The sequence below is a fragment of the Mus caroli genome, chromosome 12 (genome assembly GCF_900094665.2).
Source record: "Mus caroli chromosome 12, CAROLI_EIJ_v1.1, whole genome shotgun sequence".
Taxonomy (NCBI): domain Eukaryota; kingdom Metazoa; phylum Chordata; class Mammalia; order Rodentia; family Muridae; genus Mus; species Mus caroli.
The window spans coordinates 97,893,446-97,918,850 of NC_034581.1; the positions used below are offsets into that span (position 1 = coordinate 97,893,446).

The 25,405-nt window shown below is 49.9% G+C and overlaps 1 protein-coding gene across 1 annotated transcript in view; it reads right to left on the bottom strand.

Annotated features, from left to right (window-relative positions):
- The window catches only part of Prima1 (proline rich membrane anchor 1), a 46,493-nt gene that overhangs the window by 17,066 nt on the left and 4,022 nt on the right, over positions 1 to 25,405 (bottom strand). The window contains exon 3 of the mRNA XM_021179647.1: positions 22,831 to 22,966. Coding sequence (XP_021035306.1) covers positions 22,831 to 22,966 — 136 coding nt within the window. The remainder of the gene's footprint in view (positions 1 to 22,830; positions 22,967 to 25,405) is intronic.

Here is a 25,405-nt window from a genome sequence, read left to right on the forward strand (position 1 = left end):
CAAGCTAGTCAGAGACAGATGAAGGATCCCAAGCTAGTCAGAGACAGATGAAGGATCCCAAGCTAGTCAGAGACAGATGAAGGATCCCAAGCTAGGCCTCAGATGGAGCCCTGCTGTATAAGAAAGCTAGGCTGGAAGCTTACACTGCCTGAGGTGGGTAGCTTGCCTCCTTCTGGATGTGTCAATCATTTCTAGGAACAGGTGTGAAGCCAGGGCAAGTACTGAGTGTACCAGGGACAAGCAGCATGTTATAAACTGGTTGTCTAGAAGAGAGACTGAGGTCATGAACCCAAAGTTCAAGGTCACATGTCTTGCTCTGACCACCTGCTACTGCACAGGACAGGTGGGGATGCGGAGAAGCCAAGGCTGGCCTTGTCTGGAGGGTCTGAAGCAGTGAGCACTGAGGGCACTCACAGGGAGCAAGGACAAGAATCGACAGCTGAGGAGACAGAACCCGATGACGTCATCTCAGCATTGGAACCTTTGAACGTTTGAACCTGTGACCCGCTAAACAGACAGACACAAGCAAGTAAACCTTCAGACAGGTACAGAGACTACTGAGATAGTGAGGCCAGGAGACAGAAGGAGACAATGCAGTGTGGAAAGGGAATCTGCTGTCACTGTGAGAATCAGGGTCCCTTCTCTCAGGGGACATTGAAGCTTAGTCCTACATGGAAGGGGTCCAAGGAGAGATCCCTAAAGAAAGGTCCTATCTGGTTGATCCTAGGGTGGTAAGACAGACTAGATCCCTCCTAACACCCCCCCCCCCCCACATACACAGAATGCTATGAGAGCTACTGGGCTCTCGACTTCCATCTGTGACTCTAGCCAGCAACCCATGCACCCTGGACCCTTTCTCCTCTGATGTCTTTCTTTCTGCCCTGTGTCTGGGCACAGAGCCCAGTGTGGTGGCGGTGTGGCTGTTTATCATCAAGAGCACCATTTCTCAAGGCTCGGCTCCTGTGGGGCACTTAAAACCCGGATACATTATTAATAATCGCCTCCTTCATTCCTGTGCCTAATTAGGAGAGGCAAATTATGAATCAGGTTCATGTCTCTCGGGTGGGGGGGCAACGACAGCTTTTCTTGGGTGAGGAAAAGATCACAGGGAGGTCTGGGCAAGAGCTGGGAACAGCAGGTCACAAGCTGGTGTAATTAATTTTGCTTCTGTGGGAACCAAGAAACACAATCCCTTATTTCTCACCCAAATAGCCCTCTTTGTTGGGTTCCTAAAAGTCAAGATTTGTTACTCTGGAAGGCTGGCCCAACCTTTTCCTGTCTGCTTTGGTCGCTTCTCAAATCTGCCATGCATGCTGGTCCCGACAGGGCTGCAGATGCAACAGAGCACAGAAGGACTGCATCTGCCAGCTCTGGGACAGCTCAGCCCTGTCCAGAAGTGACTCTAGGTGACCACTGAGCTGACCCCCTTGTCCTGGCCCTGCTGCTCCAGTGTGAATCCACACACCCACTTCTGCACTGTGTGGTGCACTGGGCTAGACACCTGTGACCTGCGGAATAGGCGTTAACTCAATAATCATCAAGAAAGCGCAGGCTGGGATCCCAACCTCACCCAGACATGCATTGGTGTAGGTGTCTAAGAGAGGGACACCATTAAAGCAGACAAAGAGTAATGGCGTGGCATGGGGACACGGAGGGAGCTGACTCAAGACAGTGAGCTCAGTTGTGCTTGAGACAAGCTTGTGGCCTAAGGATGGGAAGATGTTCTTGCCACCTATAGCAAATGTCCTGCAGAGCCCCTGCACTCTCCAGCATCAATAGATGTTATATAAGTCTCACCCCTTCATGAAGGTCCATACCCCATGATGGAGGCCTTGTGAATGCCCAGGTTGATAGAAGTGGTCCTGTCTAAACAGTTAATTTAAAAGAAATAATTAGCCAGGGTCACCTTGGACCAGTGGGAGATAAACTGGTCTGAAGGCTGACTCTGGCCACTAATTGTTTTAGAAATAAGGTTTTACTGGAACACAGAGTCATACATTTACTGAGCTGAACAGTTGTGCCAGGGACTATGTGCCTGCAAGGACTGGAATAGCTTCTGTGTGGCCTTGGACAAAAGTCTGTTTACTTTTCAGGGATACTGTTTTTTACCTAAAATTCTTCAGCAGTCATAGCAGAGTCTTGGTCTGTATTGAAATTTCAGCTCATGTGTATTGTGGAGGTGAACATTCTGGTCCTTCAGTTTTGTTTGTTTGTTTATTTAACCAGGCATCATACCAGTTCCATCGTTTCATCTCTGGGTTCGTGACACTGGGCTGTCTTTTCTAGGGTTAAGGGTAGCAGTGTTATAACCAGTTAAGAACAACAGACGATGGGCCTAAGTTTGCATCTTGACTTGATAAACCATAGGCTGAGTCAGTCCCTTCCCCCACAGCCAGAGCACTTACATTTCGCAGCCCTCAAGCTCTCATCCACAGAAGCACCACAGACTCCCCTGGGAGGCTTGAGGAAACTGTCTGCTGGTGTGAGCAAGAAGGTGGTGGCTCTGCTTTGGTTGTCACCCGGCTAGCCCTGCAGCCCTTCTTTGGGGCACTCTGCTGGGCTGGCTGCTACGGAGCCTAAACACAAGCCTGGGGGCATCTCTTAGGTCTCAGATGACATCCTCAACCAGCACCTGGCCAAGTGTCACCAGCTGGGGACATGGAGCAGGGCTTGGTGCCCCCAGCCTCTTCCCACGCTTCTCACCTCCTCTGTGGTGGGTCCCACAGACTCCCCTCAAAACACCTGCTTTTAAAATCCTCCTGGCAGGTTCTGAGGACAAGTTCCACGTCAAGACACTGAAACATGGGGTCACTAAGGGCTGACAGTCCCTGGCAGCTTTGGAGGATGAAATTCTATCCCAAGGAGTTGCACTTGAACTCTATGTTCCACACGACTGCCTCCCAGAGCCTCCTGCTCTTTCCTGGTTTCCTGGCCAGGGCCTATGTCTCGCCTAAAAGTCTCTGGCAGGTGACAGTAGGGTCAGCTCTGTCCTAGCTGAGGCTACAGAAGCACAACATGCTGAGAATGTCCCTCTACTTATCAGGCCTTGTTTAACAAAAGAAAGTCTTGGGGACACAAGTACACTTAAAAGTACAAGTATCGGAGCTGGTTGTCCCGGGGCACTTATGTCCAATAGAGTAGCTATCAACCACTTGTGACTACTTAAGTTTGATTTAAGCTATCAATATAATAAGGGCTGGAGAGATAGCTCTGTCAATAAAGAGCCTGCTGTGCAAGCATGAAATCCCAAGTCTAATGCCCAGATCTGCCTACAAAATCTGGAGGAACAAGCTTGCAATCCCAGCCCTAAGGGGGCAGGGAGAGACAGGCCGGTCGTTGGGGCTTTTAGATAACCTGTCTAGGATACTGTTATGATTTCCTATCTCAAACAAACAAATAACCACGACCACCCCAAAATGAAAAGGTAGATAGTGCCTGAGGAATGTCACCCCAAACCAACCTCTAGCCTTCACACATAAACACACACACACAGTAAAACCAGGCATTCAGTTTCTCAGTGGTACTTGCCCTTTGTCAAATGCTCCATAGCCAAAGAGGGAAATGACAACTGGGCTACACAGACACAATCATGACCATTGTCATGGAAGTGTGTTTGATAGCTGGATGGCACTGGGTCAGACAATTGAGGACAGGAGTCCCCTTTGCAAATGACACCATAACCACTTTACTTATCCTACCCAAAGCAAGAAGAAAAGAGATGGTTCTCTTGTTTCACAGTGGCATCCACTGTTGTTAAAATGTGTGTTTCTATCATTTTTCTTGCATGGTCAGATTCCTCCCGTCAGAAGAGCAACACAGCAGTAATCAGAGAGGCGAAGTTGCAGAGCCACAGGGGCCGAGACAATCAGAGCCTCTAAGGGGGAAGATTTCTGCTATTACCACCGGGACAGACCATACTGGTGTGAGCCATCTTTCCAACACTTCGGCTCTGACCATCCAGGTAAAACCTGTGGACCTTCCAAACCCACATGAGCACACAATGGCAGGGTGAGTGGAATGCCCGGGCCTACAAAGCAGTCATTATTTTGTTGAGACAATAGTGAAGCCTTCCATGATAGGCAGACAGGCCACTGGCCAGGCCTAAGCCCATGAAGATCCTGTTACTGCAATGACCATGGATAACTCCTCTACCCTTAGCTTGTCCAAAGCACGGTGATGCTGAGACTGTGTGGCAGGTCTTCCTACAAAAAGCTCCACCTAGGCCTTTCCTTTGTCTACACATGCAGATTCTTCTGAAGATTAAGGTCACACCACCTGGCCACCTGGGCTCTGGTACAAAAGTCTGAACTTTTGTAAGTCACTTCATCTCCCTGGCTCCCAAAGGCCTATCTGCCCAATTAGAGTGGTTATATAGGCTTAAGTCAGCATCCCTAACTTCATCAAAACTGGCATCTCAGGCTGCTCTGTAGCGTCTCAGTGTTTAGGGGTTTCTCTGGCCTCTTCTCACTCACTGGTGAACACTTCTGGGAACCCTCTTCTGACTCCTGAGTTCAGTGCAGAAAGCCAGTGCATACAACAGCCAGCAGCAGACAAGAAAGCCAGACTCGGGCTTCTGGTATGCATTACACAGATCTAGCCAATCCAAGGAGGCTGACTTAATAGCTTCTCATGGGATAGTCGGCGTTTCTAAGTCTATTGCCTTCAAAATGACCCCCAGCTACCGAGAGACTGCACAGAGGAGCTGTCTATAACAGGGTTAAGGAAGAGACCCAGGCATTCTTTCCACAATACCCATAATTCTCTCTGCAAAGGCAGGGGGGTGGTGTGCCTCTGCTACCCATGGTCTAATTCATTCTAAATGTGAGAATAAGAAACTCATTCATTCTGAGCTAGGGTGCCTAGGGGTAGGGGATAGGAAATAGTGCCCTCTGGCCTTTTCTGACTGATGACAAGGGTTTCACAGAAACTTGGGAGCAGAGGACAGACTCTAGTCACATTGCCTTGACAGAAGGTGGAGTGGGGACATTAACCAAGGCATGCTTTTCTTTGACCAACCCAAGAACCTCTCCATCTTCCCCAGGCAGAAGATCCAAGGACGGAGTCTTTGTAAAGGCTGTTGAGACCTGGCCTCACCTAACTAGAGATGTAACATGACCTCCCTCCAACCAAGACCCTTTGATAACTACAAACCATGGAGGAACAGAGATACTGGGACCCCTTCCAGACAGGGCAATTCTAAATTGGATCTCATCAGCCAACCTCTGGGCTAATTCAATTCTATAATATGATCCAGATTCTCTCCCATTGTATAAAGAAGTAGTCATGGGAGTCACCAGTACCACTGCTTATGTTCCTTTGAAAGGATGAGGAGTACCACCGTAGGGATGTACCAGGCCATCTCTATGTTGTCATGGGCATTTGTTAGTTTCCTGCCATGTGCAAATTCCAAAGGTTTCAGGAAATGTTATAGAAGTCTGAAAGGTTCAACTGGCTGGATAGAGATAGAATGGCAGGGAGCTGGGCTTGTCCGGAAAAGTGCCTATGCTGTGAACACAAGGACCTGATTCCAACCTAGCGCCCATGTGAAAAAAGTCAGGCAGAGACAGGAGGATGCCTGGGACCTGTTTGTCAGCTAGTCTAGTCTACTTGCAAGCTCTAGGTCAGAGAGAGACTCTCTCTTAAAAAATAAGGTGAATGGTACCTGAAGAAGAACACTTGATGTTCTCTCTCTTTCTCTCTCTCTCTCTCTCTCTCTCTCTCTCTCTCTCTCTCTCTCTCTCTCTCNTCTCTCTCTCTCTCTCTCTCCTCTCTCTCTCTCTCTCTCTCTCTCTCTCTCTCTCTCTCACACACACACACACTCACTCACACACACACTTAACTTTTCCTTTCTGGTAGCGGGGATTGAACTCATGGCCCTGTTCATGCTCTGAAGTCTCCACTAAGCTCTACTGCCAGTCCTGTGGGAGGATACTTTCCCAAAGCATCTCCACAAGGAATTCTTTCGCTTTAATTCAGTGTCATCTCAACCTTCTCCACGCACCTCAGTCTAAAATCCAGATGACGTTCAGCCCTGGACCAACCTCGCCCTGCCATCCTCTCTTTACTTTTCCTGACAGCTGGCCTCACAGGTCACCATAATCAACTGCTCCATCATTTCCCTTTGACAGGGATGTTAATGGGGGCTTGGAGGTGAAGTCTGTCTTTCACAGACACGGTGGTGCTTCCGAGACCAGCTATGTCCACCAACTCCAGAAATCCAGTTTCTGCGATATGCTGCCCACAGTCCTGGAAATAACTGTGCCCCACACCCATGCTCCAGCAAGGCACCTATTGGGCCATTCAAACTGACAGGCATGAAAGCAGGAGGGGGCGTGTAGAAAGGAGTGGGGCCTCAGAGAGAGTGAGGGGGTATAAGAAGGACATAGGCAGTAAGCATGATTAAAATTATTACAGATGTGTATGAAATTCCCAAAGAGTACAATTTTTTTTTTTAATTTACAGAACAGAAAACCAGTTACCAGGCATAAGCATAGCATTGTCCCATGACTTCTAACCCCACCTCCCCAGCTTCCCCTTACTGGTCAGTTTCTGGATGTTTCTAGAACTTTTAGTTAAGAACGGTCACCCCTTCCCTATGAGACCTTACAGACACATGTGTTTATAGCCAAGTCAGGTGAGAGCATGCCTCTCTGCAGAAATACTTTACAGTCAGTACAAGCGGAGCTACTTTTTGTTGTCTGTTCGTAAGAGCTGAATGGAAAGCCATGGATGCACCACGATCCGTCCAAATCCTTCTGAGGCTGTTTACAGGTCTAGGGCACCTCAGCCAGTTATCTGTAATTTCCAAACCCCAAAGGTCGTTTGGTACCCACAGTCAAGCAGGAGTTGTGTTATCTGTACTCTCGACTCTCCTCCCCTCCCACGGAAATCCACAGATCTTGTAACAGGAACAGCACTGGGTGCTGGACAGCTCAGCACTGCTGTTTCCCCTATGGGATGCATGCAGATGCTATTGCCTCTTCTAAAATCCAGATCCTGGTGAAGTGACCAGAGAATAGAAGCTGCCTCCTACCTTTCTATGCCTCCCTGCCCTTCCCAGACCCACTGCATCCTGACCCTGCACTGCCTCAAACTTCCTTAATCAGCTCTGCTCTCAGCCTCAGCCTAGTCTCACTGTGGGGCAGTGTCTTGAGCCACTGTCATTATCCAGAGAATGGAGGATCGGGATTTTTAAATATAAAATATTGCTGACTGGTCAAGGCTTTCTTTTCTGTTTTGAAACCTTGGGTGTGACCAGTTAAGCATTGTGTGTTGTTTCTAATATGGTAACCAAATGGTACTTCTTAGGGGTAAGGACCCAGCTCCAGACTTGGGGATGGATGAATTTTAATCCATCCTTTGGGGAATAAAGGAAGGACACTATCAACCTGGAAGATGGAGAGGAAAGAGCTGTATCCTCGGGTCTTGTTCACTGGCTTTAGCTTCCATGCTGAGCCTGCTCCTATCCATTGCCCCTTAAAGACCAATCCAGCCACACTGTCTAAATTCTGGCTGGACGCCACCTCCACACTTATAGCTCCAGATCCAACCTATGCCCAGCTCCTGGCCTGTGTTCAACTGTGACTTGGCATCTCTACTCGAATGGTTCACAGGAGGCTCAGAGTTCACAAGAGACAATGAACTCACTATCTTCTCAATCCAGGAAGGGAGGTCCTTCCTGATGACCCACACGATCCATCAGTGAGTCATACACTTCTCCCTAAGGTTGGCTCAGCAGCCTCCCATCCAGCGTCCTGTTTCCCCATGTCGCCCCTCCCTGTCTCTGCCTAAAGAAGATGCACTTCACCTGTGCCCCGCATCCTCCAGAGGTTTCTTGCCAACGATGGCTTGAACCTTAATCTTTGTATCATGGCTTTGCTAAATATCGCTTCCATTTAAGTCACTTCCCTTGTAGAGAAGAATCTAGAAACTTCCCGGATGGTAACAGAACTCCTATGGCTAGCACGAAGTTCGAGAACTTCCGAGGGAAAGATGGATGGGTTACGGGATGTGTGTTAGGAGGGAAGGGAGGGGAGTCAGCTCTGTTACCTAATGGCTGCACCTCAGAAACAGTGCCATTAATTCCCATAAGCCCTGGCGTGTCTCACACCCTCACTCCCACCACAGAACGGTGAGCAGTTGGGTGGAAACGTCAGAGCTGGTTAATCCCACAGGGTTTATAGGCTGCAGAAAGCATCTTAGAGTTGAATAGGAAGATAAACTGCTTTGCTGCTATACGGCCCAGAATGTTCTCAGAGATGAGATGAAAATCCTTTGTGTATTTCTGACTGTGAAGGAATCCAGGTCCTGGCTTCAGGGAGGAAGGAAGGATTAGACTTTACAGGGATGGTGATTTGCTTGTTTTTAAGGCCCCATGGGGAGTTATCCTGCCTCCTGCTCTCCAAGATGCTGAGGGGTGGGCATTGAGGAGCAATGGGCTCCATCGAGGTCAGAGCAGTAGCATGGAGAAAAAGGGATGAAAGGGGGGGATATGGGGGGCTTTCTTATATCTCAAAAATAATGAAAGAATTAAGCAGGTCTCTGTGTCATAGGATCATGCCATGTCTGAGCCAAGAACTGGAAAAAGACACTGTAGTTTGCAGAGGTCTTGGCTCTTAGAAGAATGTGGAGTACATGCTCTGAGGCAGCTAATGACATACTTCCTGTGTGTTCTCCATCACCACTGGATGGACCGACTTCCTGTGGGCTCCCTGGGAGTGTCCTGCTGAAACCACACCCTGATTCCACAGGTTCCATCCCTGTTCTGGCCCACTTCTCTTCCTTCCTTCTGCTTCCTCTTGGGGGCATTCCGCTTGTCCCTGCATACACCTGAGCCATCTAAGCTAGCTCTGCCTCTAGAATGAACCAGGCAGGATGGGTAATGAAAAACAGAAAGATGCTGTGGGCCACATAGGACTGTGTGGGTCTAGTGTGAGACGGTGCCATGGGCACAGAGCAGAACAGGAAACCCACCCAAGAAATAGCTTCCTGTCCTCTAGCCCAGCTAAAGTCAACAACCAGGTCTGACCTGTGAAAAGCTGTATTCATGGATAGACAGACCCGCTACATACCTTCCTTCAGGCCAGTGGAACAACAGCTCCTCAGAGATGCTAAACTCTGGCTCTCTGTACCAGGTCTTGCATATTTGTTTTGACAGGTGGTAGGGATGTGTGTATATAAATGGTCCATAAATCAATCCAGATTATCATACGGAATTATACCACAGTGTGAAACTAAATCATCAAAAGACATAGTCAAGACTTTCCCCAGCAGACAACAAGGTGGGTAACTGAGAGTTTCCCTGTAAAAGGAAAGACTCGACTCCATGGAGCACCAGGTGAGGTTGTGAACTATGGGTGCCTGGGTGTTAGGTAGGAGACTCACATTTTATGATGAATGGCACTGACCACAGCCCTGGCTGCTGCTCACACTGTGCCAGGGGCACTCACCTTCCATCCCAAACACCAGGAAATAGCCATCCCCACACACCCAGAGAGCGCTTGTCACTGTGTTGGAGGACTGCAGCAGCAAAGTCAGTTCAAGTGAGAGGGAGGAGGGTGAAGGAGGCAGGCTCTGCTTCCGGGGCTGGGGGTTCAGGTGAAACCCTGTTCCTTGAATAAGGAGAGTATAAGGAAATAACTAATAATAGGAGCATGGAGGGGGAGTGAGCATAGAGGGGAGGGAGCACGGAGAGGAGAGAGCACAGAGGGGGGAGGGAGCACAGAAGGGAGGGACTGCCACAAATAGCAAGAATTCCACAGCCTTGCCCAGAAGTGCAGTAGGCATTTCTAACTGGGCAGCCTAGTATATCCACTGCACACTTCCCAACATGGGGAGTGGGAGGTGTACTGGAAGAGAAGCATCCAGAAAGGACTCTGTCCTTTATCTGCACCTGGTAGACTATGGCTTGGGTACCACATGCCAAGAGCTTTCCAAACAGTCTAGCCCAAGACATGTGAGCCTTCCCTGGGATCCTCTGAAAGAGACAGGGGAGGACACAGATGCCACTGCCAGGCCATCACAACTGGCTCTGGTAAGCTCCCGCAAGGCCCTGGGGTCTAGCAGATGACAACTCCTCAGGCAGTTTGGCCATATTTAGAGGGAACGGAGGGCAGTATAAATCAAGTCCCTAGAAACATGGCTGCAAACCAGACCAACATCTCAGCACAGTCTTAGAAAGAGGTGGTTGCCACAGTGAGGTCCCCAACACAGACACACAAACCGTCAGGGGCTTGGCCTCCTTCCATCCGGGAGAGATGGATAGTTTCCACGCTGTGCCTAGCCCATGATTCTCTCCAAGCCTCAGCTGGAAACTGACACTTGGCTCTACGTCATCCAAGTCTAACTCTGGTCTACCACCTCGACAGAGTGACGGCTTCTTAGCCAGCCTCATGCTCTCCCTGTTCCAACTCCCTTTCCACTTACGTCAGTGCCATCGAATGAAGCTCATCCCTTTAGGCCATCCTTATAGCCCTGAGCCTCTTTAATGGCTCTCCATTTGAAGAGGACCCAGTTTGTGCAGTGTGATCCTGAATGGGTCGGTGCTAGCATTCCTGTCTCACCCTAGGACAACTTCTCCTATGAGCCACTGTCTCCTGCAGCTTACAGCGCCCAGTGTTGTGATCTGAGAGTTTCCTACAGTCTGTGGCTGTTCCGTTCCAGGGTTGTGAACATGTCCCCCTCTGCTTGCTACGTTCTCCCTAGACTTCACAAGATAGTTACCTCAACAGCTAGCCTGCTTGGAGATGTTCCCTGCCCCTCACTTGAAGCTAAGCCCCTCCTCCTAGTCTCCATTTCAGTCTTCTAGAACCTCTGAAGCATCCCTGGCTGCTGTCTCCATTTCTGGTGCTCTCACCAGTCCCTCCCCAAGCTCTCCTTCTCTCAGACACTGTCTTCTCTTCCAAGTGACCCAGCCTGCCCCACATGGCTCCCCCTCACACCACAGCTCCGCTCTCTGTAGCACACCTGCCTCGCAGTCTGGCTCAAAGGCTTAACATGCTGATTGCTTCTGGTGTTTATCCTCTGCCGGAATGTCAGTCCTGCAGCCACTTTGTCTTAGAGCATATTCCACGTTCTGAAGGCATGTTTAATAAAATGTTTGAATGAGTGAAAGTTGGCTTGCCCCCAAATGTCCTCCCTCAGGCTCCTCTGGGCCTAGCCTTAGGACCTCCATTAGCATGTGTCTGTAACAATGTTGACCAGAACACCTGTGGGGGCATTAAGTGGCCCTGACCACACCCCTGCTGGCTCTCTTCCCATTGGCTTATGCTGTCTCCAGTCTAGACCAGTGTATCTCCCTAGGGCCCAAATGTCTCTCCAAGGCCAAGTCCCTCCCTCCCCATCCTCCATGCCCTCAGGAGCTCTGCCTTCTCCTTGAAGTCCCTGGGTTCTGCAAGCTTCCTTCACTGACTGACTTCCATGGCTGGCCCCGAGTGGAAAGACTCACTTGTTTGACCCCAAATGTCTCCTCCTTCCTCGTTCCTCTCCACTCACAGTTTTCGGGATCTCTAACTTCAGATGCCTGAGGGCGAATCATACAGGGTGGTGTATGATCCCCTTGTGACTGCTCTAGCAAGAACTTCCACCGTCAACTCCTGCCTGCCTTCTGCCTCCTGTCCGCATGCTTGGCGCATTCCTCAGACCCATCCCCAGGCTCCTTGTGAACCTCAAGCCCTGTCTTCACCTCTCCTCCCTTCAGTTCTCTCCCCAGTCCTCTCTGTGGCTCTTGTCCCATTGTGAATGCCCCCCACAGCCTCTTTCTGAGTGACAGTTGAGATGTCTGCCTCAGCTTTAGACTCGTGGCCTCTTCAAGGCTCTGTGACTAACCTGGAGTTAGACTTCAGTTGTATCCCTGCTCCCATCCAAGAGGCACCTGATCACACTGGGAGTCTTCTCTCTCCCTACCATGGCTGTTCAGGCTGTTCAGCCTGCCTGGCTGGGCTGTAGTCCTAAATCTTGGCCTGCTATCTCCTTCTGAGCTTTGCCCTCAGCCCCTGCCACCCAACTTGTGTTCTCTAGACTCCCTGTCCCATCTCTCTTAAGGCACCTCTGCCCTCTTCCACCGCCAGCCTTTATTTGAGACTTGTTCTCCTATCTCTGCCTGGCTGGTGGCTCCTCCGGGTAACCTGCTCCAGTCAAGCGCCTTCCTTCTGGTTAACACTGGAGACCAACGAGTCTGACATTCCTTCATATGTAGCCTCCCTCCACTGTCACAGACATCTCAGACCCCACCCGAGACAAGATATGATGCCGTGACCCTTCCTGTGGGGTCCTCGGCGACTCTCCACTGTGCCATTCTCAGCCAGTGGCCACGGTGCAGTACTTGGCATGCTCAGAGCTCCAGACAAGTTTGCTACAAAATGTTGTGATGTTTTTGTGTGATATGTGATATGTGAAGGTATGATTGTATGTTCTTGTGGGTACAGTGCATATACATTTATGAGCATGCACCACCATGCCTGCATTTTTTGGGGGTGGGGGTAAGCTCTGAAGATAAATCTCGGGTCCTTTGTATTTTACTGATGGAGTCATCTCCCCAGACCCCTTGTTCTTTTTTTAGGTAGGAGAGAGAGAGATGTGGGTTTACAATGAAACCCCAAAAGGTACAGACCAAGTGAGTCTGACTGGGGCAAGGTCAGCCATGATGGTCCTATTGGAAGGTAATTACTAGTTAATATGACAACTAACTCTCCCTGCCATACCCCCAAGCCAGTGGCTCTCAGGTGCCAGTCTCCCCTACTGCCCTGAGCTCCAGGACCAGGTGTAGTACCCATCGTGCCTGTCCTTCGCCTTCTCACCCTCCCCTCCCTGCAGGTGTCCCCCAGGATCACCTCCAAGGGGCCACTTGCATTTGACTCTTTGTTCAGCCTCTGTCTCTGGAGAAACCTAAATCAGACAGGGTCCCAAGAACCACTTGAATGCAGCAAGCAGGATCTGATAAAAACCTGAGCCTCATGTTGGCTTCTCTCTCCTGGGCAACCTCCCCATCTTCATCACTCAGGCATGCATTTATGCAAACACCGGACATACACTCACCATGTGTCAGGCCCAGGACCATCACACAAGTGGGGTACCCTAGGTGAAATCTGTAATAACAGTAATGAGCTGACACACTGACTGAACCCCTCCCTTATCCCCCTTGATGGGTGCTGTCCCAAGCATTGCCTTGACTCTCCCAACTGCCTAGGAGAACACATGAGGCCCTCGCAGCTGTGGCACATCAGCTAGTTCCAAATCACTGGTGCTGGGCAGCAGAATGCAGGTCCTGGGAATGGCTTGAAGTTTGTAAGCAGATGTGTTCTTGCTTTGAACATGACGCTTCACACATCTCCTCTCCTGATTATCAACTGCTTTGGGGAAATCAAGTTTCCAACCCCAGCACCCCTTGCTTGCCAGCACCCCTTGCCACATCTTGGCCACCTGTGAACGCCAGCACACAGCTTCCGAGCAAGTATTCTCCTTAAGCAGCGTAATCTAATTGGTTGCTTTCTATTCTAATTGGTTGGTTTCTGTTCTAATTGATTGGTTTCTATTCTAATTGATTGGTTTCTATTCTAATTGACTGGTTTCCAATTTGCCCTCCTTTGTAACTTAAAATGAGGATAAGGGCGTAAAACGGGAACATAGACTGAAGCAGATAAAACAAGATGCGAGTCATTTGCATCTGGGAGCCTGTGTTTTCCTTCACACTTCCCGGAAGTGTGCAAAGAGGGAGCCACAGTTGCTACAGATTCTGAGAGACCAGTTTGCAATGCTTGCTCTTAGTGCTATGCTGGGAGGGTGGCGGCCTTGAGGTTTATTGAAAAGGAGACATACCCTCAATACTAGCACCCGATGTCTACTGTCCTTGGGAAAGTTCCAGACTTCAGAGACCTGGGGTTTGGTCCCAGGTACCTGATGGCAACTTTGAGAGGGTCACTTACTTGGTCCTTCTGAGTATGTGTTTTCTTGGGGTCAGGTTTGCTTAGAAGAGAGGGACCAACATGGTTTGGTGATATGATGATTAGCCTCCGCCACTGGGTTGGTCAGGGACAGGTGATACCCAAGAACTGCCACTTCAGATTCAAGGCCACATCTCCCTCCCCGCTCCTAACCCCCAGCAAACACACCTGTGATTCCAGCCTTGGCACAGGTTTGGCGCCTCACAGACACTGCAGTGTGCTGTGGAAGCGTGGTGCACGGAATCCAGCAGATGCCTGATGAACAATTTGTAGGGTGGCCTCAGGTCTCAAGGGAAACAAATCCATCTACACCCAGGGAGAACCCTGGTGGAAATCTCAAGTCTGTTTTCCCCATTGAGAGCTGAACAAAAGAAACCAGTCTGCTGGCCTCGTACAGAGGTTCATCATGCCCTGGGACCCACAAAGAAACAAAAGAGATGTAAGGAACAACCTGATTAAGGCGAAGGATCATGCTGGACTATGCTTGTTACTGCCAAGTGCCTGGACCTCCACAGGTAAGCTCAGGGAAAAACAAAGGAAGAAATGATGGAGCCAAGTCCTTGGTCCCTCTGATGGGTAGCGAGGATTGAGCCTTGACCCAGGCTGTTCACGATCTCAGAACTTTATCTGGATGTAACACTATGCCTGGGATGCCCTGGGCTGAATGTAGACTTAAAAAAAAAAGTGAAGAGTTGGCCCATTTTACAGATGGAAAAATGGAGTCTAAACCAGATAACAAATTTGCTAAAGTATGATTCTTACTTAACAAAAATCCTACTTACAGCTGCTCACTAGGGGGCAGAGCCAGGCCCTCATTCATGGTTTTTACCTCCCACAACTACCTTTAGATGTAGAAAATGGGAAACCAGAGAGGCAGGGTGACCAAGATACTGCTAGAGCAACCCAGAGCCCAGCTGGCCTCCAGGTTCCACAAACAACAACAACAACAAAAACAAAAACAAAAAACCAAAAAAACAAAAACCAGGAATATGGATCAGTGACAAGAGGAAAGCAGTATCTCAAGCAAAAGAAAAGAGACCCAGGAATCTATCTACCTGTGCTGAGTATAGACTAAAATGTGAGAGCTGGCCCACTTTACAGATGAAAAATAGAGTCTGAAACTGGGAAAACCAACCCTGCATCAACACAGAGTAGAAAGCAAGATGATTTCCAAGTCTCAAAGCCCCTGGGATCTGATACCTGTCTGGTGCTCACTCCACGTCAAGCCAAGGGCAAGGTCAGCAGCATCTATGGACCTCCATGGGAGGCCTGGCATCCCTCACAGAAGGCAAGGTGATAGGGGATGAGTGTATCTGCTGTGCCCATAAGCTTTGTGACCCCAAGGGCTGGCAGACCATGCCCTCTCACACTCATGACCCAGGAGGACTCTAGTTTGCATGTGATGAGAACCTTTGCCGTTCAGAAGTTCAGTAGAGCTAACCCCGTGTTAACATTGAGGGGAAAAAAGGTTCCCTGCTTCTTCTTGGCCCCACCTGATCTCCACCATCACCCTACTGTGAAATTACAAACATGGAGAGGATGCAATAAGTGGCATCCTCCACCCAGTGACTGTTCAGAGCCCAGGAGCACCCCTGCATCCTCCACCCAGTGACTGCTCAGAGCCCAGGGGCATCCCTGCATCCCTCTCTCCTAGCTCAGGCACAACATGGGTCTTCTAGAATGGTCTCAAATCTAAGTTAGCTCAGCACTGCTCACCTGCCCCTAGCCCAGTCCAGCTACCGTCACCACCATTGATGGCTGGACACAATACCGGCCTTGTCCCTGAGCCCTGAGCTCTACTCTTCCCTTTTCTCTCACTCCCTTCCACAGGACCAGTTTCTGAAAAGTATAGATGAGGCCTTACCCTCTAGGTCAGTGGTTCTCACCCCAAATATAAGATTATTTTTGTTGCTACTTCATAACTGTAGCAAACCTACAGTTACGAATTGTAATGCAAATATCTGTGTTTTCATAAGGTTTTAGGCAACCCTTGAAAGGATCATTCTACAGCACCCCTGGGGGTCGGTGGTGACCCACAGGTTGAGAACCTCTGCCCTTGAGGCTCCCTTTTTCTAGATGCAGTCCAAGCTTCTTTCTGATGCTCTGTGTAGTCTGCTACTTACTGCCTCTGCATATCACCCCTTCCCCCATGACTATAAGGCCCCTCCTGTTTCCCACACTCTGCAGTCAGCTGCCACAATGGCTTCTCTCACAGCCCAGGCATTACCCAACACAATGACCTTGCACAGGCTGTTCCCTCTGATAAGAGTGTTTCCCCCATCTCCTCAGCTTCTTCCTCTCCTTCAGCGAGATCTCAGCTTACATGTGATCTCAGGTCCACCCCAGCATCCCTTCAGAGCACAGGAGACACCATCTTCCATTTTCCTGTGTCATGTCTCTTACATCTCTCAACAGCCCCTCCCCTATCTCATGTACATACACAGTAAACCATAAGCTCTGTGGCTGCGGGGACCCTTCTGTCATGGTCAATGCATTCTCAGGACCCAGCCTATGTCTGATGCACAGAAGGTCCCCCAAAGTATCAGGGAAATAAACTGCTAAGGACCATGGTGTGTCCAACATGGGCTAAAGAGCTGGAGCTGCCACTAAGGACCGAGCAGTGCAGGTCTAGGCAAGTCAAATACACACATGAAAGCCAGGACGATTGCTGCAAAGGAAAACAAAAGACCAAAGAACACGTGCCTATGGAACAGCATGGCCGCCAAACACACCACGGTGTCACATGCCTGTAACGCCAACAGTAGGGAAGCTGAGGCAGGAAAAGCATGGTTCAAACCTAGCCTGGGCTACGGAGAGAGTTTGAGGCCAGCCTGAGCCTATCTAAAAAGGGGGCGGGGCTTGGGAATGTAGCTAGATGAGGGCATTTGACTGGCACGCGCAAAACCAGTGCTCCATCTCCAGCACTGCACAAGCAAAAGGCACACAAATACACACACACACACACTCATACACACTCATGAACAGGTAAAGGCATGTGCACACACACATGCACACACACTCACTCAGATGAACAGGTAAAGGCACACACACATACTCACACACACACATTTATATGAACAGGTAAAGGCACACACACACACACACACACACACACGAAGAAAAGGGCGGAAAGATGAATTATCTGACCTTATCTGACCCTCCTCATGAAGAGACAAGGTCTGCTCCCCACTCCTTGCTAGTCAGTGCTGGCCCCTTGATTCCACAGAACAGAGCACAGTAGCCATACTGTTATACGCCTTTTCTCAGCCACACTGTCAAAAACAGCACAGCTTCTGCCTGCCTTGCAACCTCGAAACCTGGCCTCCATGATATGAGGAGGCCCAGACCGTGTGGTGACATCACTTGCAGGTGCTTTAGTGCATGGCCCAGCTGAGGACCCTGCCAACAGGTGACCAAAGCCGATATCAACCGGCATACCTGAGAGGGGAAGTCTTTGGAATGACCCGGCCCAGGCAGTTCACTACAGCTTCATAAAAGACACATGGGGAGAGCATACTGGCGGGATTCAGTTCACCCTGTCATCTAGGACAGTGAAGGAACAACCCTTTTGTGGGCCATCTATTGAGGCAGCTTGTTCTGTAGCCGTGTGAAACCAGACTAGGGCGGGGGTGAGGTGAGATCCTCAGAGGCAGGCTGGCCCTTCCAGCTGGGCAGCCTAGACCAAGCAACCTGCCCTTGCTAAAACTCTGGTCTTTGCAGAGAAAGTAAGGATAATGCCACTTATTGTGTAAGAGTGTCTGAGGGTTCGCCGAGCTCTTGCCTGCAGGATCAGGGACAAAATATTGGTTTCTTTCTACTGTTCAAAGTATGGGGAGGCATTCTAACTGAGCATGCTGGTACATGTCTACAAACTCATTACTGGGAAGACTGGGTGGATATACAGTTCTAGGCTTAACTTACAACGGGAAACCCTGCCTCAAAAATAAAATATTCTATACCATCCACAGCTTAATTGGAATCTTTTTTGTTAATGCATGGCACACAGTGGGCCCAGGCAACCCTATTCCCATCTCTGCCACTGACGTGTGGCCTTTAGGGGAGTCACTTAACCTCTCTTCTGATTTTTATAAGAATTAAATAAAGGCAGAAGTAAAATCCATCCTAGTGCTTTGAAGTCCTTGGACTCTGTGGACACACTGGCTCACGCCTCTGCTCTGCCACAGCTATTTCTGGCTTGTCTGCCTTGAAGCCGGTCTCACAGAGGGGGTGCACACGCTTTTCCTTGAGGGCTGGTGGTATATGGTTCTTCTCCCATGGCCCAAGGAAGCAAGCTCAGGTCCTCCATTCTGGTGGCTGTCATGGGTTTTGCCTGTGTATTGTCCCCCATACCTTCTAAAAATACCATCATAGGGGATCCCACTTTACTTTGAGGATCACCCTAGAAGGGATGTGAATGGAATTCTCAGAGTTTCCTCAGAGCCCACGCCATCCCAAGTTTATTCTCAGCAAGGTTCCAGAATCTACCAGTGGCTTGTTTGGGCCACTGCTGGTCTAATGGTTAGTGGCTTAAGGTTACTACAACTTTCAGTCTTAATAATTCCTTCTTAAGACGGGGTCTCACATAGTCCAGGCTGTCCTTGAACTCACTATATAGTCAAGGGTGACCTTGAACTTCTGATTCCCTCCCCCCCCCCCGGGGAGGGGGCTGAAATTGCAGGTGAATATCATCACTCCCAGTTTAACATAAATAGAAGTTTAGCCTCTCTCTCTCTCTCTCTCTCTCTGAGATGATTGATGATGATGATGGTGGTGGTGGTGGTGATGATGATGTTTGTGTGGACGTCAGAGGACAACTTACAGGAGCCATTTTCTGCCTCATGGACCCTGGGGATCAAACCCAGGATACCAGGTTTGGCAACAAACACCTTTACCATCTCACCAGCCTTGCCTTCACATTTCTTATGAGCTGCCACTGAGTGGTAACTAGGTCCCAGGCTCTCCACAGATTCATTTGACATAAAGACCATGTGGTCACCCACATGTGGCAGGGACAGCTACTTGCCCTGGTTCACAGCAGCTCAGGAGCCTGAGTCACTCAAGTGGCTCACGAGCAAAGACAAGAGGGCAGGAAAGCCAGGCTCCGAGTCACAGCTCTGTGACACCACCTTTGGGGCTGCACAGAGTTTGCCTAGGGTGGCCTGTAGAGTCTCCAGTCTCCACAGCAGTTCTTTTCCTGGTGAAAAAAAACAGGCCCAGAGAGAGCTACAGCTGGCCTGGTGTCACAGAGCTGAGAGAAAGAGCCTTCTGGGTCTTTAATGCCCTTTGATGTGACTGCCATTGTCTCGGACTCTACTCATAGAGTGCTCCTAATGAAGAATCAGCCTCATTTGAGAGTGAGGGATGAGTTCAGGTTGTTTGACCCCATGATGACCTATGAAGTGAGGAATCCTGGGAATGAGGCTCAGCATGTTAAGACAGCTTCCCAGAGGCTTCTGAGCTCAGTCTAGACTACATACGACTTCAGTGAATTAACTCATTCCCCTGTTCATCCAGCCACTCGAGTGCTCCCTGCTCCCTCCCTCACACACGAACGTCTGCATCACAAGAACTGTGTCTCTACTCCTTCCTCCTGGTGGGAAGGGTGAGGGATGTTGGGACACTGGCATAGAGCTGGGTCCTCCAGAATGCAAGGCACCTGTCCTCCCCTCACACCACATGCAAATAAACACGCCCCAAATGAGCACAACAGAAAACCACTTTTAAAATCACCTTGGCTTTGCCAGGGACCCAAGGCTGAGCAGTTTCCCCACCAAGAGACTTTGGGATCTAAAACCAGGAGAGTCCTGGGGACACTGGGATGCACTGCTCACCCTGAGCAACAAGGAAGTGTCTGAACGCTGGTTGCATGGTGAGAGGCGGCTGCACAGATGCGTGAACGCGTGCGCGCGCACGCACGTGCACACACACACACGTGCAAGATCTTTTCTGGCAGATCAACCCTAACACACACTCAATGTTGTTAAAAGAAGCTATTGTCCCTGAAGCAGGGTGTGATGGTATGCCATCTGCCTGCCTGACATCTCTGTAGGCTCATCACTGTCCAGGCAGTGTCCCAAAAGATGGGCCCATGTCCCTATAGTACCATAGACTTTAGACAGCACACAGTGCTCAAACATACTGAATCTCTTACAGTGTGGATCCTGAACGCTCCCCAAGAGCCATTTGTTAACAGTTTGGTGCCCAGTGTGTGGTACAACTGAGAAAAGAGATGGGACCTTTAAGAGGTGGGGCCTAGTAAGAAGTTAATTCATTAGGGCTATGGCCTTGAAGGATATACTGTGACCCCAGGCCTCTTCTTACTTCCTTTGTTTCTTGGCTGCCAGACTATGAACAGGTTTCCTCCATCATCCACTTCCACCATGACAGACTGTGTACTGACACACACACATATCTGAAGCCCAGGGTCAAACAGCCATAACCGAATCCTCTGAAACGGAGTCTAAAGGAGCCTTTCCTGTTAGTAAGGTATTAGCTTAGTTGTTTCATCGCAGTGACAGGAAGCTCACACAGAATCTGTAACAGCAGCACTACCAACAGCATAGCGTGCTCCTTTGGATGCTCTTATAAGCCTCCTGATTAACATCTTAAAGCCCTGGCTTGTTTTCATTGGTTTGATTCTAGGGGCCCCGTCTATCTGAGCAAGTGGTACGGGTTTCTCATTTAGGCAACGTCTACAAAGAATCCTATGGAAATCAGGATGAATATACACAGAAAAGCAAAGGCGAATGAGAGGTGGTGCCTGGGTACAGGGAAATTGGTGAGCTGAAGGGGCTCATGGGATAGGATACTTCTTGCTTACCCAGACCTTGGAGACCCATGGGGCTGGAAGATCTGTCCCACAGCTGCCCCCCCCCCCTTTTGACCCTGCTGTGATTTGGATGTCATTTGCCCCAGCAAAACTCCTGTTAAAACTTGGTTGGCTGCCAACACAGTGACATGTGGAGGTGGCACCTTAGAGAAGGATTAATGTCTTTCTTGTGACACTGGATGGGTTCTCTTGGGAACGGAAATGCTACAGAGCAATCAGCTCTGGACAGCTTTGTTCCTGTCACATCTGTACACGCCTGATGTCACATCCACCCTTTGGCCCACTGTAGCATGAAAGAGCCCCTCTTAACAGATGCTTCCCCCTAGCCTTAGGTATTCCAGCCAACATATAGGATTTTCCTTTATAAGCTACCCAGTCTCTGGCATTGTCTTATAGCAACAGAAAATGGATCAAGACAACCCCACTGAAGACTGATACCCAAAATGTGTCTCACACAGTCCTACCTCCCAGCGTTTGCCAGCCTTTGTCCATGCTATTCTTTCTACTTGGATGTCTTGTTCACACAACCTCCAAAACAACCCAGGACAGTCCCATTTATCTTATAGACCAGGTTCTGCATGAATGGTGGGTCACGTGGCAATAATCCATCCATCTCCCCAGCCACTGCTTACAAGAAACAGCTTCCACCCCAGGTTGAAGACAATAGGAAGGCTAATTTGACATTTAGGGGTAGAATCCGGCCTAAGCACTCAGGAATGTCCAGTGTCCCTGCCAAGGATTTCTATGTCCTCACAGGCCACCCTGTGGGTCACTAGTACGACACCCTCTGTGGAGCTAGTAATCCCAGAAGGACAGATTAGACTCCCTGGTCCAGGTGCGTGGCAACACAAGAGGAGTTGAAGGAACCATAGCTGGATGTGGGGAACTATCAGATCTCATCACACACACTTGGGGGCCAGATGCTGGGCTGAAAGGATTATCTCAGGAAAGGAAGATGACATCTCCAGGGACAGAAGCCAGGTCTTAGCACAGGCAGATGGGGTCTCTCAGGATTAGCAAGGCAGAGAGCACCCAGGGTTAGAAAGATGCTGAAGGATGCCAGAGGGCTTGGTGGGATTTGGTTCTCACTTAAAACCTGCATCTGAGTAATCTCAGGCCATTCTAAACCCTGCCTCAAAGGCTCTGACTCATAGATTTAAAGTCAGCAAGAGACGCTGTAAGTTAGGTTATTTGGAGCTACACTCCCAGAAGCATAGGGTCACAGGAAAGAACCCACACAAACTGCAAAGATGGCCCTGCACTCTGTATTCCCCACTAGGTACCAAGAGGCTAGACACAGCCTGGCAGACATCGAATTTCATCAAGGTTATTTAAAACACACTCACACTTAGTTCAGTGGAGACGTGATCATTGGTATGCTACAGGGCAAACCTGGAGAGACCCACTTACAGCTAAGCATCTCCTCAAGAGACCCCAGGACCCACCTCTTGTGGTCAGAGAACCTAACTATGCAGAAGTGAGGATTGAGGCCATTTCTGGGCAAAGAAACGTGCCGTTGCTTTCATGATTAGGCAGTTAAATGGTTCCGAAATGCAGTCATTCAGGGAGGAGGCAAGCCCGAGAGCTCCAGCAGGTTGGGTACAAATGGTCACAACGCAAGAGTGGATCTCGGCTCCCAGACCTTTGCCTTTGGCTCTACCCTAACTGCCTTCTTAGACCGGCATCGGAATTGAAAATTAAACTGTGTGGGTGGGGTATTTAAGATCGTACTGAGCAGCTGCCCCCTTTAAAGATCTGGCTCTCGGAACATTCCAGGCTGGGTCACTTATCAAATGGAGATTGACTTTTATCCGATTAACTGATGGAGAAGCATCCTTCTCCATCTTGCAGAAGCATTCTGGGGGAATAGCGTTCTGCAGACTGCAGGGGAAAGTTGGGTCTTGGCTTCCCTCCCGCTTGGCCAGTGGAAAATTACAAAGAAGGCAGAGCTGTCCTCCGTCTCCTCTCGTTCATCAGCTGTTCCTGGGCCCAGGAAAATATAGAGTGTAGCACGCCCCCCAAACAAACAAACAAACAAACAATGAATGAGTCTTCACTTACCTGGGGCGGAGAGTAGTCTGGGAGGTGGCGGAGGTGGGGGTGGAGGGGGAAGAGGGGGTGGGGGCCGGCACTGGCAGATGTGTTGGCAGCTGTCAGTCACCTTAGAGCAAGACTTCTGGGGCTCAGCATGTGTCACCTGCAGATATGGAAACAGCCAGGAGATGCAAAAGGCCACAAGGCAGCTAGAAGCTGAGCCGAGCCTGCCCCCAGGTCCCTTCCAGGCCACAGCCTGGCATTCTGGATCTCTGAGACCAAAGCAGGCGGAATAGAGAGGAGTCAAAGAAGTTATTCCCAGAGAGTGGCAGCTGCTCCATCATCTAAGTCCCCAGACCCACGTCTATCTTCCTGAGACCACACAGGCTGAGCCCTTACCTTTCTAGGCAAGGCTCCTTCAGCCTTTCTGTGTCTGTCTGGGGCACAGTCCTCCCATCTTGGAGAGAAAACTTACCTGACTGAACCTTGGTCTGCATCCCACGTGACCAACAGACAGTGGAACTAACTTCCTGATGTTCTCTGTATAGCAGCTGAGTGCTTTCTGGGAAACATATCTACCCAATCGCCCCAACCCCTCCAGTGACCCCCCAAGTGCTTTCTTACTACTCAGAGGACCCCATGGCCCACAAATCATGGCCTAACCAGCCCTTGGCAAGCTCTGTGCATCCTTCTCTCCCTCCCCGGCCCTCCTGTCATCCCGGGCCATTGCGTATGCTGTCCTGGTGGCTCTCCTGGTCTTTGCCTCAGCCTTTGCTACCCCTCAGCTCTGCTTTCATTTCTCCAGCCAGGCCAAATCTCCTTCTCAAAGGTTCCCTGGTACCCCGGATCACTTCCACTACTTAGTCTCAGCCTGTCTCTACCATGGGACTGTATGCTATGCCAGGACAGGCCTTTCTATGCCTTGGCTTCCCTCTCATAATTAAAAACTGACACCCAAGGGAAGGGCCCAGCACTCACAGAGAGCTGGCCAGTGAATGAACAAACACCAGCGACTGGACCAGAACCTGTGCCTTGTCAGTCTGGGCCTGGGGTCTTCCCTGGATGGGTTCCTGGTTCCTTGTGGCAGCTAGAGACAGTTGTGCTCAACAATATTTCCTCACTCCAGGAAGCCTGGAAGCCCCTCCCACAACCCCGACACATTCCTGCCTTTGCCTTTCCTGCAAACAGTGAACTGAGACTTTTGCAGGGGAGCTGGGCCTGGGGTGTTTTTGCTTTAGTCTTCCAGTCAAACACAGCCTGAGAGCCATGGGTTAGGCAGTGGCCAGTGTCCTTCCATATGCAGAGGATTGTAAAGCCAAAGCTGGCTTCAAGACAAGAAGGCAAGAGTTAGGGGCAACACGTTGCCTCAGTGAGAGACATGGTTAATTAGTGTGTCTTCATGTAAGCATTTGGAAACACAGAATTCCAGTGTCCCTACAACTTCCGCCAGCCTGCCATTGTGATTGGGGACCCTAGAGTCCCTCTGCTATGTGAGAGAGGCTTCCAATGTGCTTGGTGGCACAACAGCTGCGTAGTGGATGTCAGGGTGGCAATGAGAGGACAAGGCTCTTTGGGACCACCTCTTAGCATTTTTAAAGCACCGCTGACCATGTTTCTGACCCTGGAAAACAGTCCTGTCTCCCAAGGTAAAGCTACGGTGCTCATAGTATGAGCTTCCTTCTACATTCCTGTAGCGGCGATTGTCAGAGTCAGGGTAAACAGGCCAGACACTTGCCATAGGTCTGAGCCCATCCCCCAGCCAGGCCTGACTCCTGCCCTGCTCTGGATCATCATTGCCTAAGACTCTGAGCTCAAACACACCCAAGCAAAGCCATTCCTTCCCCAGTCTCCCAGACACTCTGAACGCAACAGAGGTCAGGAGCAGCATATTGGTTTGACCTGGCCTGACAAATGGCCTATTTTTTTTTCGAGAGGACACAAGAGTGATAATCTATCTACAAGAGTGTTTTTAATATGATCAAATGGCAGACAAGAAGATGGGGACCAAGTTTTGGGGCTGAAGGAGGAAGAAGTGAAGAAATCAATAGATCCTGGTCTCTCTCATGCAAAGGCTCCACTGAGACCGAAGGGAATAACTGCTCAAGAATCTGTTCTCACCGAAGGGCCAAGAAGGACTGTCCTTCTTGCCCAGGGGTGGGTTCTGGCCAGGGTCCCACTGGAGTTCCTATAGGTTAGTTGTGAGTAAGCCTATGATTGATAAGCCTCGCTCCATTGACCCCTTACCCATCAGCAGGCTTCTCTTCGACCTTCAAAGCCCTTTCTTACACCATCATCTGGGATAAGCTGTCCCTACAGCCCAACTTGAGCTTCTTGGCCTCATTGCTGGTTCTTCGCCTTGGAAATACTCCTCTTTGAGGCAAGTTCCCTGCTGTTTTGTACTATCTGTCCCCTCACAGGAGCTGTAGGTGTCTGGGGCAGACAAGTAGATGGTGAGTGTTGTATTCGTCCTGAGCAGGGACATGGTGTCGACAGCTGTAGGAAGCTTATTAGCCATACAACAGGCAAGACAAGGGGTCAGGAAGCTTCAATGATGTACCCAGCATCCAACCCAACACTGTCCAGACCTAGTGACCACCTGATG